The sequence below is a fragment of the Gymnoscopelus microlampas genome, assembly GCF_963454915.1.
Source record: "Gymnoscopelus microlampas genome assembly, chromosome: 17".
Lineage (NCBI taxonomy): Eukaryota > Metazoa > Chordata > Actinopteri > Myctophiformes > Myctophidae > Gymnoscopelus > Gymnoscopelus microlampas.
Window position 1 is genome coordinate 36,298,648 of NC_139954.1, and position 13,715 is coordinate 36,312,362.

Consider the following 13,715-nt stretch of genomic DNA (forward strand, 5'->3'; position numbering starts at 1 on the left):
TGAGTTTGTAGATCAGCAATTTTCACTAGTTTGGGTCCCAGGCAAACGTCTTAATTTCTCTTTTGGGTCTTGAGCTAAAAGGTTTGGGAACCACTGCTGCAGATAGCCCTTACAGCGAGTTCATAAGCAACATTGCATAACACGGTAAAGTTGCAACATTAATGTGAAACACCCTCAAAGCAATAAGCTAACTGTGACCTAATGCCTTGCTGTAACATTCTCTTCCTGACAGATGGCAAGTCTGTAACTATGCATGGTATTATTAATTTATTTTTAAGACTCATTGTTGGATCATATATATCAGGTTGATTTGAAATCACCCAGCCGTGTCTATTCTGTCTAATATAAAAACTGAATATAAGACAGACATGATGTAAAAATGAAAAAAACAAATCAAAAATCATAATCTATGTTGAAAGATTACGCTATGAGTGTACAGCAGCATATTTTGATTGACACCTGTGATGGTGCTGACAGCATCTGCTGATATCAAGAAAAGTGGCTGGGTGACTAAACTGCTGCGCATGGAAAACACAAAATGACCATGAACCCCTACAGGACAAACATCAGGCTTGGACTTCCTGTCCATAAGTTGAACTGCATGGATTGGGAGGTGAAGGTGATTAGAGACAAGATGACTATTATACAATGTATACCATGTCATTCCATTCCTCACTTTACATTAGAACGTTATGTTTATACCCCACACAGGTAGAACGGTTGCATACAATGCAGATCACAGCCGCATAAGGAGTTCCACCACCTACAGAAGAAGCAGAGTGTAAATTGTAATGTATTGTTTTGCATTTCTGTATCTGCCGTCCCGCTGTCTGCTGTCCCTCGAGTCTCTGTGCAGTATCTGATCGTCAAAGTCAGGAAATAAACAAGGCAAGTTATGTTTGTTATGAATCTGCTACCCATTTAACAACACGCTCATTCATTCTGCCCCAGATTAAATGTAATGCCTCCACTCGCACAATTCCAGACATTTTAGACCATGGATTTCTATAAATAAATGCAAGATGTTTTAATACTTTAAGGATCCGCAGGGACGCTGCACTCAGTGAAACAAGGGTACACTATTTCCTGAATGTGTTTTATTTGAAGCCATGTCACAAACAATGTGGACTTTGAACAGGTTACTATATAAATAAAAAAATGTAAATCGTAAAAAAAAAAAGGGTCAGTATCAAGGAACATAATAGTATGTTATCAATAGTTACTGCTATGTTGTGCAACCACTCTCCCACACAGGTTTGTCAGGGCACAGCACACGCTCAGCATCTTGTCAAGGAATGACATGTCCTCATCCTCAATTGGAAGCACCATACTGAGCGGTATTTGATCAGCTAATATAATGTACTTGATATGTACAGTGCCAATCACTCCCTGCACATACGTTCTGAGGTGAGACATCTGTTGTGTTGCTTCCACAGCTTTTACTTCCAAATGGCAGGGTCCGTTTGTGAATGAAGGGCTCATCTTCACCTCAGCACACATCATTCCTACGCCGACATCGAAGCCACGATCAGCTAGCAGCAAATCACCAGGTAACAGTTTGTCAAGAATCCCACAGTTTTCTGCCACATCCTTGTCACTGATGCAACCTTCCCATCCCTTGGAAATGAATGAGATATGTCCTTGTGGTGTAACGCCGATGAGGTACTTGACTGAGTCTGACTGAGACGTGACTAATTCAAAACAGAACACTATTACAGCAACATGCTCCCCAAAGGCCTCCTCAAACAGAGGAGGCATACTTCTCTGCAAAGCTTCTCTACTTGGCCAGTGTACCAAAGAGGTAAGTCGGGCATGCAAAACACTTAATGTGTCACTAAATATTCTGTAAACAGTTGTTCGGCCTACATTAAAGAGCTGAGCGATGCAGATGATAGGCATATTATGCCTAAGGCGCATGAGAGTTAGGATAAGCATCTGAAAAGGAGTCAATGCTCTGACTCCCACAGGCAGGTGGGGCTGAATTGTGGCCAGCACAGCCATTACAAGGGCAAGGGTCGGAAGACCAGTGTAGTACTTGACTTTCAGATCATCATCTTTAAAGTACTGTGCATCCAGTTTCGTCTTTTCACGCTCATCATCCCTGTTCTCTTCCAACAGGCGGTTGAATTCAGCACACCAATTCACACACAAGTCACATTCAGTAGAGCTGCTCACACACTCATCACACCTCATCATCAATTGCGCCTTGGCAGCAGAACCGTAAATCTCAGTTCCACCTGCCGCTTCGTCCTCATCTTCTTCCAGTGGCGTTTGTGCTGCTTCTGTCTGTGCAGTATCATCTACAGCAGTCTCTTCCACCGCCGCAGGTCTACTGCCTATCGCAGTTTCATTTTGTTCAGTCTTTATAGCCTTTAGCGTATAGTTGATTTCACTGTGACCCATGTGCAAGGATGGTGCCCAGTCCGGGTGGGTCTCACTCATTTCATACGCCGGTTCACCTGGGAACAACAAAAAACGGTGTTGTAAAACATTTTTCAGGCATAACTAATATAATCATAATGGGCACATGCCTATGTTCCCTCAGCCCAGTAGTGGAAACTATATACATGCAAGAAAAATACTCAAGTATTCAAAAGTACAAATTATGAAATACATTTTCAGACCATTTTCTCCGAATTTTCTCCATTATGCTTTCAACCACGCGCCCCTGTCAGTTGGGAAGTGTATTGCACTCTGATACATTGGAAATACACGGGAAAATGGCCACCGATCGGATTAAAAAGCCTTTTATTGAACAATACGGAAGATACGGATACGAAATCTGAACGTTTTTGTAGTTGTAGTGGCTGCGAGAAAACTGGAACAAGTAGCGCCATGACGCTTGTGACAGACGAGCGTGATGTTGAACCATGGCTACAACAACACCAGACTTGGACGGAAATGAGGGGAGCACACTCTGATTTAGTAGTATTAGTTTACTCACCAGACAGGAAATGAAGGGAGCATACTTTGGCGGACTTGGGAGCGTGGTTAAAGGTGACTTCGGGTATTCGCAGGGCAGACACCCACGCTGTGCGACGTCTCTTTGTCATCTCGGCGACCCGGACCCCCTCATTCACCCTCCACGCAGGAATGCTGTGGAATCTCAGACAGTTCCCTAGTTTCTTAGCCTTGGAATCATGGGAAGCGCTGCGACAGTTTTTAACACAACAATTTGCCATAATGAAGACAGAATAAATAACCGACGCTGCAACCACAGGCTGCAACAGCCAGCGAGTCTCATTCGTAGCTATTCAGTAGCGATACCTGAAGCTAACAGTAAGTTCAGTAACAACAACAACAACACAAACACACGCACTTTACTTCCGGGTCAAATTCGGGGTTGCCATGTCCGCTTATTCTAAGCAACTTTGCGCTTGTTTTCCTGTAAAGTTGCTTGTTTCTAAAGTGTAGTTGCTTATTTGGGGTTTGTTTCTAAAGTGTAGTTGCTTATTTGGGCTTGTTTCTATGTAGTTGTTTATTTGGGCTTGCTTCCAAATGTTAATTTATTATTTAAACCAGTGGTTTTCGCCTAACCCCCTTCTGAAAATGTTTTGTGCCAGGGAGCCCTCGATCCGTACGAGATTTGTGTTGTTAGAATGTTTCAAATGTTCCACAATTTATTTCTAGATTTTTTTGAAAATAGCAGATCTACAAGATCACAACACGTGGCATGACTCGCATCGCGACGCGTTGTGAGCTTATAGTCTAGATCGGCTATTTTCAACATAAGTCGCTTCCTTTGGGCTTGTTTTCCTAGGCCTGGTTGCTTATTTCTCTCACAAAATCGGGCAACACTGGTCAAAGTGTTTAGCGCATGCGCATTGCGCAAAACTTTGCCACGGCAGGCACTGCCACCTCGTGGAGGATGTGTGTAACTGTCATTGAATAAAGATGGATGGTCAGTCAGTCAGGTGTCTTAGCAATAACATCAGTAATCATGAATAAGGTAACTTGGGTGAGTGATATACTGGATTTAATATCAAGTAAAACATCTCTAGATTATTGTCCCCTTGTGTTTTATCATAATTGGGTGAATAATATACTGGATTTTGTATGAAGTAGAACTTCTCTAGTCCATTTCATACCACCCTTGGGTTTTTCATAAATAAATCTCTATTTCAAAGTTCAGAGTCCCCCCCATCATAATGTATATATTTTGGGTTAAACCAGATGGGTAACTCTCTAGTCCAGATTATACCTCCTTGTGTTTTTCGTACTTCATAAACTGGGTTTATTATTAAGTAGTACCCCTCTAGTCCAGATTATGTGTTTTTCATAGATAAGGTAACTTGGGTGAATAATGTACTGCATTTAATATTGAGTATTGAGGCCTACCTCTTAGATACCTCTTAGATTATATATAGGACTAGAGAGAAGTTACTGCAATAATTATGATGTAAGAAACCAAATTAATGAAAAACAAAAGGGGTTATGGTCTAGTTTGGGCTAGGGGGTATATTCCGTTTTAGTCTATTTCATACCCCAGGGTATAAGCTGCATTAGCCCAGGATATAAAACAGGCTAGCCCACTTTAACCCCGGGTGTAATTTGGCTGAAGGTACACTTTGGGGCTGTTACACTTGGCCGAGCTCGTAGTCAAAGAGGGCAAGAGAGCTCCATTCTTTTCTTGCTCCCCACCACCAGCAGCCGAGCGAACAACGCCTCAAGGTCACTGTTATTTAAGATGGCCGCATGAAATCCCTCAGGAAGCGATGAAGAAAACTGTGTGCTCATGTCCTGTCCAATCTTCAGTGCATCTTATACAGTACATTCACCTTTCCATCTGCTACATGGGCATGTATTAGGCTGTATGGTGGAGGGTGGTGGTCTCTGTGGTGAGTGGGTGGGGGTTTTAGGCCAGTCCTCTGCGCCCAAATCCTGCCGTCTTTTACCCTCTTCCTTGTGTCTGTTGGGCTTCATTGTGTTATCCACTGCTTCAGAATACATCTCCTTCAATGACTTGGAGAGATGGGAGAAGATGCTGAAAGATTAGATCCACGATCTGCTCAACGTTGGTGGAGTTGCCTTTAATGCCTCCTACTCCCTTGATGCATCTTTTTTTGATTGATTGAATATCTTATTAGACAGAAATGTAAAAACAGCTCAAGTACAGTCACACACTTTGTCTAAAAGGTACAGTACGTCCAAAAAAGTCCTTGCGGTCTTGTTTCCATTGGGGTCCTTGGTATTCAATCCAAACATTCCAATATCATCATAAAATGCTTCAAACTTTGTCAGGCGGGTAGTTTTAGTGACATGACCAGGAGTGGTGCTGTTGGTAATTTGCCAAAAAGTATCCTTAATTAGAAAAAAAACATTGCTATGGTTTAGACCACAGATAGTTGACAATTGAAGCCAATTGAAGCTTATATTGTGCATTATATACATTTCTATCTTTTCACACTACATAGGGGTTTATTTACAAGTCTCTATTGCTGGCCAGTAGACACACCCCAAGGAGATGAAAGAAAGAGGATTTCCAGGGAAGGCATATTTTTGTTTTTGAACAGCAGCAGTCGATTACTTTGAGAGGTGATCAACACTATAAAGCTCCCAGTCAGCCAGGTCTATCATATCAAAACTTAATCTAGGGATGTATAGTAATAAAAATAAGTCACAACTAGAATTTGCCTGCACCCAGATTGTACCGATATGTAAAAGTTTGGGTCAGGTGCTTTGCCAGGTTTGCACCTTGCCAGCAGCCGTTGGACATGTCCTGTGTGGGCTTGCCAACCCTCCCTTGAAATACAGGACACACTTTGTTCCTTATTTTTGGGAATCATACAATGACACACATCTTACAAGTTTAAACAGCTCATACATTATATAATACAGGTTGTTAACCACTTACACCCTCTAGAGTAAACTGGACCTGTGGTGACTCTGTACTTAGACTGCTTTAGTTCTGTCTACACCATCTCTTTGCCAAAAATAGCCGATCTACACACTCCCAACACGTTGTGTGAGGTTGTGAACTTGTAGATCTGCTATTATTGGCTAATGTTCTCCCCAGAATATGGATGCTGGCGTTCAAGTGGTTAATATAATATACAAAAACTGTACTTGTATACGGTGAGATTTTATCTTTTTCCGAGCATCCCTAATTTTTCTTAGAAACAATGAACGCCCGGCTGGATGTCCCTTATTTGAATTTCAGGTCTTTGGCAACCCTAGTCCTGTGTGAGGGGCGATGTGCGGGCCCCTGAAAGGGGAGGGCTTTCAGCAGCTCCTCACAGTCAGCAGAGTAGTTGTGGCTGTCAAACCTTTTATAGAATGTATTCAGGTTATTTGCAAAAGCGGTAGCCGGATCTGACATTGTGCAGTTATTTTGCCTTAAGTTAGTCTCACCACCAGTTAGGACTTTTACCATGGAAGACTTGTTTTGTGTTCATATTTAGTTTTGTTATTGGGAAGTTATCAGTATCGCACTCAGTTGATAATGTATGTACGTTTGTTTGTTTGTTTGTTTCAACTGACTGTGATTTTGCAGCAATTTTTTGTCATTGAAAATATTTTGTCATTTAACTTTAGATGTCTAGTCTGTCTGCCAGTTAGCAGAGGCTGTGGGTCTTGCAGCCTACCATATTTGCGACATGCCGTGACCTGAAGATCTGCCACCTTCATCAGCTACAGCCCAGCCATCCAGGTGTCAGACGCCCAATTGAGCAGTTCAGGTCCAATTGTACGGCAAGCTTACTGGTATGAGCAGGCATGTTTGTGCTATCACTCATACAAATTGACCAAGTGTCGGCTCATTGCTGCAATAAAATAACATGGTGTGCTTTAATAAACCATGCTAACCATGAGAACTTTGGTAGAATTTGCATGAATGTACTGTATATAAGCCCAACATGTGCATGTGCTCTTGCAGATGCTTAGCAGATTCCTTTAGCATTCACATGATGGCAGTAGCGTCCTGCACCAAACTAATACCAGACTTAAGACTTGATGCCCTCAGAATCATTATCTTTTAGGACCTTTCATAGACAGCAGCATAACAAGGGTATGGTTTGATCAGTGACACTGCAGTACGTAGCCTACCGCCTATTAAACCACACTGTCAAAACCCTAAGACTGCATCTTCTCATAGGTTAGTCTATGTCATAATGAAGCTTGAGCTTGTAGATCGGCTGTTTTTTGTGTGCATGCCATAACTTGAAGGGGCGAATCAGCCTTTTTGACATTTGAGTTCTTTGTCACTCTTTAGCCTATAAAAAGTGTTAGCTAGAAATTTGATGTCTCCCTGTGACCCAGAGACCCTGTTTGTCGAGATGCAACGCGTTGTGAGCTTATAGGTCTGCTATTCTCACTATTTTCTTTTCTTTTTTTAAATAGTGGAATTTCTTTGATTTTGTATGTATTTATTACATTTTTTGAACAATGTTAAGAGTTTTCTCTAGTAATATACAAATATATTTTTTAAATGTAGGAAACGAAGAAAAGGGATATTTTCTTTGCTACCCATAAAAATGCACACAACACGTCACAATGTGATGCGTTGTGAGCTTGTAGATCTGCTATTTTCACCATTAAATAATAATGTTTTTTTTGGGGAGACACCAAATCTATCTTTTGGGTCTCAAGCTAAAACATTTGTGAACCCCTACTTTAAAGGAACTGCCACTCTCCAAAACAAAATGTTGTCTTCTTCAGTCAGCTCTTTTTGTGTCACATGGTCTAAAAAGGCTGTTTGAGAGGCCTGGCCACCCACACCAACAATATTCAGAGTGTGTTGAAAACATGTTGGCCTTATAGAACAGTGGTTCTCAACCTGTGGGTCGGCGGGGTCCCCAGATGACAGTGAAGTGACAATTTAAGGACTTTTAAGACCTTTTTAATGCCTAACCCCCCCCCCCCCTCAAAAAAATGCTATAAAAACTGGTCAAACATTGGCCAAATTGTCAAATAATATACGAAAGAGCCAAACATTTTGAAAATAGCCGACCCACAAGCTCACAACGCCTTGCGTTGTAGATCGTCTATTTTCAAATATTTATCTGTAGAACCAAGTCATACAAAATGTAACGCCTCAACTCCTACATTCCAAGTGCGTATCAGAGTGGGGGTCCCCAGTTCAAATATGATTATTTTGCGGGGGGGGGGGGGGGGGGGGGTCACAGCCTGAAAAGGTTGAGAACCACTCTTATTTCAGTAAATCACAAAGATGCATTCTGGCACTGCGTTGCTGTCGGGTGAAAAACTTGTATGTCCAAAACCTTTCCTTTTTCATTATTATTTAAAAAGCATTATAAAATAGTGAAAATAGCATTTTGTGTGACACTCTTGTATGATGAAGTAGGGCATTCATTTACAAAAAAGTTGAAATATGGAGATACAAGGTTTCTGCCCGACAGCCACGGCTGGCAACTAATGTTGCTGCTGAACAGTGATCACATTTCATCTGTTGTGTCGACCCATTGATCTCAATGTACTTGTGTTCAGAATGTTCTGTTCCAGTCAGAAAGACAATGAGAGAGGATAGACTATCTGCCCTTCAGGTCCCCCTCACAGGATAGGAAGTCTGTGATCCCATAATACTGGCTTTGTGTTGTGTGATAATTAAGATTGACACAGTATCTGAAATGGCAGCAAAGAATGCCTTAATTCACGCTTCCCCTAGCAAGCAAGAGATAGCTAGTGTGTTGTGCGTGTGTGTGCGTGCGTGTGTGTGTGTGTGCGTGTGTGTGTGTGTGTGTGTGTGTGTGTGTGTGTGTGTGTGTGTGTGTGTGTGTGTGTGTGTGTGTGTGTGTGTGTGTGTGTGTGTGTGTGTGTGTGTGTGTGAGAGAGAGAGAGAGAGAGAAGATAACATCTCAAGTTCTTTTGAAGCTAATTTTGTACATTTGAATCATATTTATTTTTCCGACAGTGCAATTGTCAGCTTAAAGGCATAGTATGTATAGCCTATAACTTTGCCCTGTGTTTACATAACAAAACATTAAATGGATTTTTACCCATCATTTCCCTCTATACCAGCCACTGGAGAATTGTGGTGGTGTTTACCTGCAGTTAACTTCTTTCTGTATTTTGGTGTTTTCACTGTTTGGTAGACACTTGAAAACACCAAAATACAGCAAGAGGGTTGTGTTTTTCTGCAGGTAAACACCACCACACTACTGATAACTTCTGGTATAGAAGGACATTGCTATTGGTAATGATTGATTATTATGTTATGTAAACACAATATGCTTACAAATCTGTAAAATAACAGTCATGCCACTGCTCTTTGTTATAACTAATGGTCTAATTGAACTAAGAATAGCTAGAGGCCCATTCAGGCAGAATGGCCATCTAGCTTTTCTCAGTTCAATTCATTTGCAGACATTGGGGTTGTTGTTAACATATAAATACTCTCTTTCTCAATGCAAATGACCACTGGCCATCTGGACAATTGTGATGGAAATAGTAGAATACTTTGGGATCACTAGGCTACAAAAAACAGAGGCTCATTTCAGGATAATAAAAAAAAGAGTAAAGGGTGGCAAAATAAATAAGATGCACTCAGCACTGATCTAAAACGAGATTAATCTGAAAAAAAAAACATTCGGAGGTGTAGAAAATATATGAATAAAATAACAGCATTTGAGGTTAAACGATGTGAATTGTGAACGCTGGTTGGGAGGGGGCTTTCCCTGGGACCACAAATGACAACCCCATGACAAGAGCAGCCAGGGGCAGACAGATGTGTTGTCACACAAGGGGTTAAACTGAGCGGCGCTTGGGGGTCCAGCTGTGAACACAGACCCGCCCATTCACCCCAAACTGCAGGGAGCGCGGGGAGGGCTGGTTTGGACTGACACCGCGGAGAGCCAATGAAGACCCTGAAGGCGTGAGTCACCCTCTCGGTTTCCCAATGGAAACGGGGCAAAGGCGGACCACAGGAATCATACTTGGTTGAATGGCCATCATCATCTAACAGCAATAAGCAGTAAATAGCCTTAAGATGCCACGCGTTAAACACGACTTCAATCAGTAACCTTAAAGGAAGGACAGATCGCTGGAGTAACATCGCATTGGATGTAAAACTACGGACTAGCGCTAATAACGCTGCGGATTTTGTCCTGCACGCGGCAGCACGGCCACTGGCTGCGAAGCAAGCGTGGAATCGATCATTTGAGACATTTCGGTAGTGATGGACAGCTGTTGGATGGATGGATCACTAATTTGGCGCAGAGGAGGCAGACGTTAAAGCTGACGAGGCAGTAACACGTAATCTGTTGTGTTGTTGCTGGTTGGTGCGTGGCTGAGAAGTAGTGGGTGGCTGAGGTTTCCCTCGCTGGTCAGCGAGGGTCGTGATGATGATGATGGTGATGATGATGAATGAGATTTTCACAATGTGAGGAGGAGGAGGATGCAAGGCTGCAACGTGTGTGTGCGGCCAGTACAGGTGCATGACTTGAAGACCCCCCTATGAACGGCTTTTGAATGAAACAGCAACATGGGATCTCTCCGCGTATTTTCCATCTTCCTCAGTGAAACATCACCATCATCCCAAGGAAACAGGAGGCGTGCATCATGCAGATATAACGGATTCCAAACGTAACGATGATGATGGTGCACTGTGATGTGATGATAGCTATACGGACCGTTTGAGTTGCGTAATGCTTGTTGGTTTCCTCTGACAGCTATAACGGCTCTTTGGGTTGTCATTAGGCCCAGATGTACAGTGCATGTTCACATCATGTGTACTTTACATTACTTAAGACCATTTTTTCAAATATTTTATTTTTTAAGATTTTGGACAAAATAGCCAATTTGACATCGAGGTGCCCAGATGTCCCTATAGTGCCCACCTATCCTGCTGTATCCGACGAGAGAGCCAAGTCCACATGGATCCAATGTTCCCTCTCGTGATGATTATTATTGATTCTCTGGTGACTTTCGCGCATGTTCAATTGTTTTTATTCCCCGAGGCATTTCACTCCAGAGAGAAGCTTCTGTGTCTGTGATAATTATAGCAGGATATATAGGCTACGTTTTAAGAACGTCTCATTGTTAAACTGTTTGACTGAATCTCCCTTCAAAGGCATTTTCATAAACTGCGCACATTCGATAGTTTAATCATTTACGTGTATATCATATGATATCACCCTCCATGAATTTCCCTCCGTGGATCTTATCTTACTTGACTTTTTGGACTCGCACTGAAGTGCTAATAATAGTCTAATAATCGACTATGCGAATAGTTATGGGTTCAAAAATACAGACAGACTACTACTGATGTAACTGGGACTAAGTCATTACATATTCATTTTTATTGGAATACTTTTTACAAAGTTTCTTTCTTTTTTCTACAAGAGACCCAAGTCGGTGGAACTGGGTCTGGAGGAGCGCAGAGCAAAGTTTTTCTTTTCTTTTCTACAAGTTGAGGTTATCTGAGTTGTCTGGTGGTTGTCTCTGCTTCCAATATCCATCATGTCGAGATCAAACAGTGTCAGCCCACCCGGAGGGGTCGGTGCGCCTGGGCTGAGGGGAGGGACCGAGCACAGATCAGCCTGGGGAGAGTCTGAGGCGGTCGCCAACGGATGCCCATACTCGGCCAGAGCGCGGTCCAGCAGCCGATGGAGGGACGACGATGACTCGGAGCGACAGCCGCCTGGCGGACGAGCGACGACGACGACGGTCAGCAGGGTCAGCTTCAGGTCCAGGTCAGCTTGGCAAGAGCATGGAGGAGGAGAGGACGGGCGAAGAAACCACAACAACAGCCGCCTGTCCCCGAGACAACAACAACACGCAGACGGCGGCGGCGGGGGGGAGGTGAGACCCACCAACAAGTCGGTGGAGCTGGGTCTGGAGGAGCGGAGAGCCAAGCTGAAGACCCACCAGCAGGACCACCAGGAGGTCATGCCCGAGGTGGTGAAGTGCTCCACGGCGGCGTGCTGCAGCGGCGTCATGCACATATTCAAGTCCAAGAAGTTCCCCTCGGAGAAGCTGGAGAGGCTCTACCAGCGCTACTTCTTCCGCCTGAACCAGAGCAGCCTGACCATGCTGATGGCCGTGCTGGTGCTGGTGCTGGCGGTCATGCTGGGCTTCCACTGCGGCGGCAGCGGCGGGAGCGCCGCCGCGGACCCCACGTTCGCCGCGGTGTTCTCCACGGCCATCCTGCTCGTGCTGGTGCTCATGGTGGTGTGCAACCGCAACGGCTTCCACCAGGACCACATGTGGATCGTGTGCTACGTGGTCATCCTGCTGGTGCTGGCGGTGCAGGTGGTCGGCGTGCTGCTGGTGCAGCCGCGCGGCGCCTCGGAGGGCGTCTGGTGGACCGTGTTCTTCATCCACGTCGTCTACACGCTGCTGCCCGTCAGGATGCGCGCCGCCGTCATCACCGGGGTCATCCTGTCCGCCATCCACGTGGGCATCTCCTGGATGCTGAACAGCATGGACAACTTCTTATGGAAGCTGGTATGTATTTTATGGCAATTGCCTTTTGTTAACCACGCGTAGATCTGCTATGTTTTGATGGTTGTCAAACTTTTACACTTCAAGGTCTCCTCTTAACTCAGACAGTGTACAAATGGAACCAAATGGACCCTTACGGGTCCATTTGGTTCCATTTGTATACTGTCAGAGTTACATACTTGTAAGGGTCAATTAAGACCCCCCTGAAGGAACCCAGAGAGTGCCTGAAAGCTGAAATCTACTTTGAGAACCTCTGCCCCAGACCATGGATGTTGGGGTTCAAGTGGTTAAGAAGTATTCGTGATTTTGACCGTGGTAACTGTTTACAGTAGGCTATGAGGTTTGCGTAATTACGCAGAAAGCCTAAAAGGGATAAGATGACGCTTGGCAGAGTACTCATCTGTTTGGTAATGTTAGTTAGTTTGTTTGTTTGTTTGTTTGATTGATTGATTGATTGATTGATTGATTGATTGATTAGTGATGAATGACGTTGGTCTTTTTTCTCACTTGAATCTTTACATGAGGACTTTAATCAGGAAGGTTAGCAGCCAAAACATGATCAAACTGGATGATGGCACTTTGGCAGATGTAGTAGGCCTACTATAACTTTGCAAAGGCAGATTCCTTTACAACACAGCTTCTATAATGAACAGATGATAGCAGGGGTTGTGAGTGAGTCTTGTGACTGACCATATCCAATAATCACTTTAAAGGTAACATGACTAAAAATGTAAACAAAAGCACGATAGACTTTCTTCAAGATGCAACCGCTAGTTGCCAGGGAAACTGTCTTGGTTGACTACAGGACTTATCACCCCCGTTTCATTTGCATATAACATGCCGATACAAAGACTAATTTTCCTTGTTTGTAGATTATGGATAATTAATATAGGCCTATATATATAGTAGCTCAAGCTGTTGATCAAGGCCTGACCACCACCTGTTATTAGGCTATTAGGCTGGATTTTACTTGTGGAAGTTACCGCTCTATATGTGAGCCTGTCACCAGGCTGGACTTTACTTTTCCTGTGAATCTACCATGTGGATTGTACCTGTGAACGTTAATCTTGTGGACTATGTGGTTGAACCTGACCAATATGTTGAAAATCTGTTTGCACATTATCTCATGTGCAATGCGCTGACACTCTTTCGCACCTTAATATCTAATCTCATGTACATACCTGCTGCTATGTGGACCTACCGAAGTGCTACCACCCATGTCTAACCTTATGCACGTCTAACCTCATGTACGTATTTGTACCAGCTGCATGCTATGTGTATGTAGAATAGATATGTTTTAGATTTTTCTTAGATTT

At 43.4% G+C, this 13,715-nt stretch overlaps 2 protein-coding genes across 3 annotated transcripts in view; one reads left to right on the forward strand and one right to left on the reverse strand.

Moving 5' to 3' along the window:
* Positions 1-1,095: 1,095 nt before the first annotated feature.
* Positions 1,096-3,255, reverse strand: LOC311064212 (uncharacterized protein). Of its 2 annotated transcripts, none has more exons than XM_084084036.1 (2): positions 2,970-3,255; positions 1,096-2,459 (listed from the first exon to the last, which is right to left on the reverse strand). In XM_084084036.1, the coding sequence occupies exon 2, from the start codon at positions 2,440-2,442 to the stop codon at positions 1,213-1,215; it is 1,230 nt and encodes a 409-aa protein (XP_083940162.1). In that variant the 5' UTR covers positions 2,443-2,459; positions 2,970-3,255; the 3' UTR covers positions 1,096-1,212. The 2 variants fall into 2 exon arrangements, with proteins under 2 accessions (XP_083940162.1, XP_083940161.1); XM_084084035.1 differs by having other exon boundaries at positions 2,945-3,255.
* A 7,973-nt stretch (positions 3,256-11,228) lies between these two features.
* Positions 11,229-13,715, forward strand: part of adcy5 (adenylate cyclase 5) — a 109,000-nt gene continuing 106,513 nt past the window's right edge. Inside the window, exon 1 of the mRNA XM_084084257.1 lies at positions 11,229-12,402. Within this exon, the coding sequence (XP_083940383.1) occupies positions 11,416-12,402 (987 nt within the window). The 5' untranslated portion in view covers positions 11,229-11,415. The remainder of the gene's footprint in view (positions 12,403-13,715) is intronic.

What these genes read in the sequence shown, in the direction of transcription:
- LOC311064212 (XM_084084035.1), bottom strand. Translation starts at nt 3,182, where the DNA reads ATGGCAAATTGTTGTGTTAAAAACTGTCGCAGCGCTTCCCATGATTCC. An exon ending in CTCCCTTCATTTCCTGTCTG is followed by an intron (nt 2,460 to 2,944) that starts GTGAGTAAACTA and finishes TGTTGTTCCCAG; the next exon opens with GTGAACCGGCGTATGAAATG.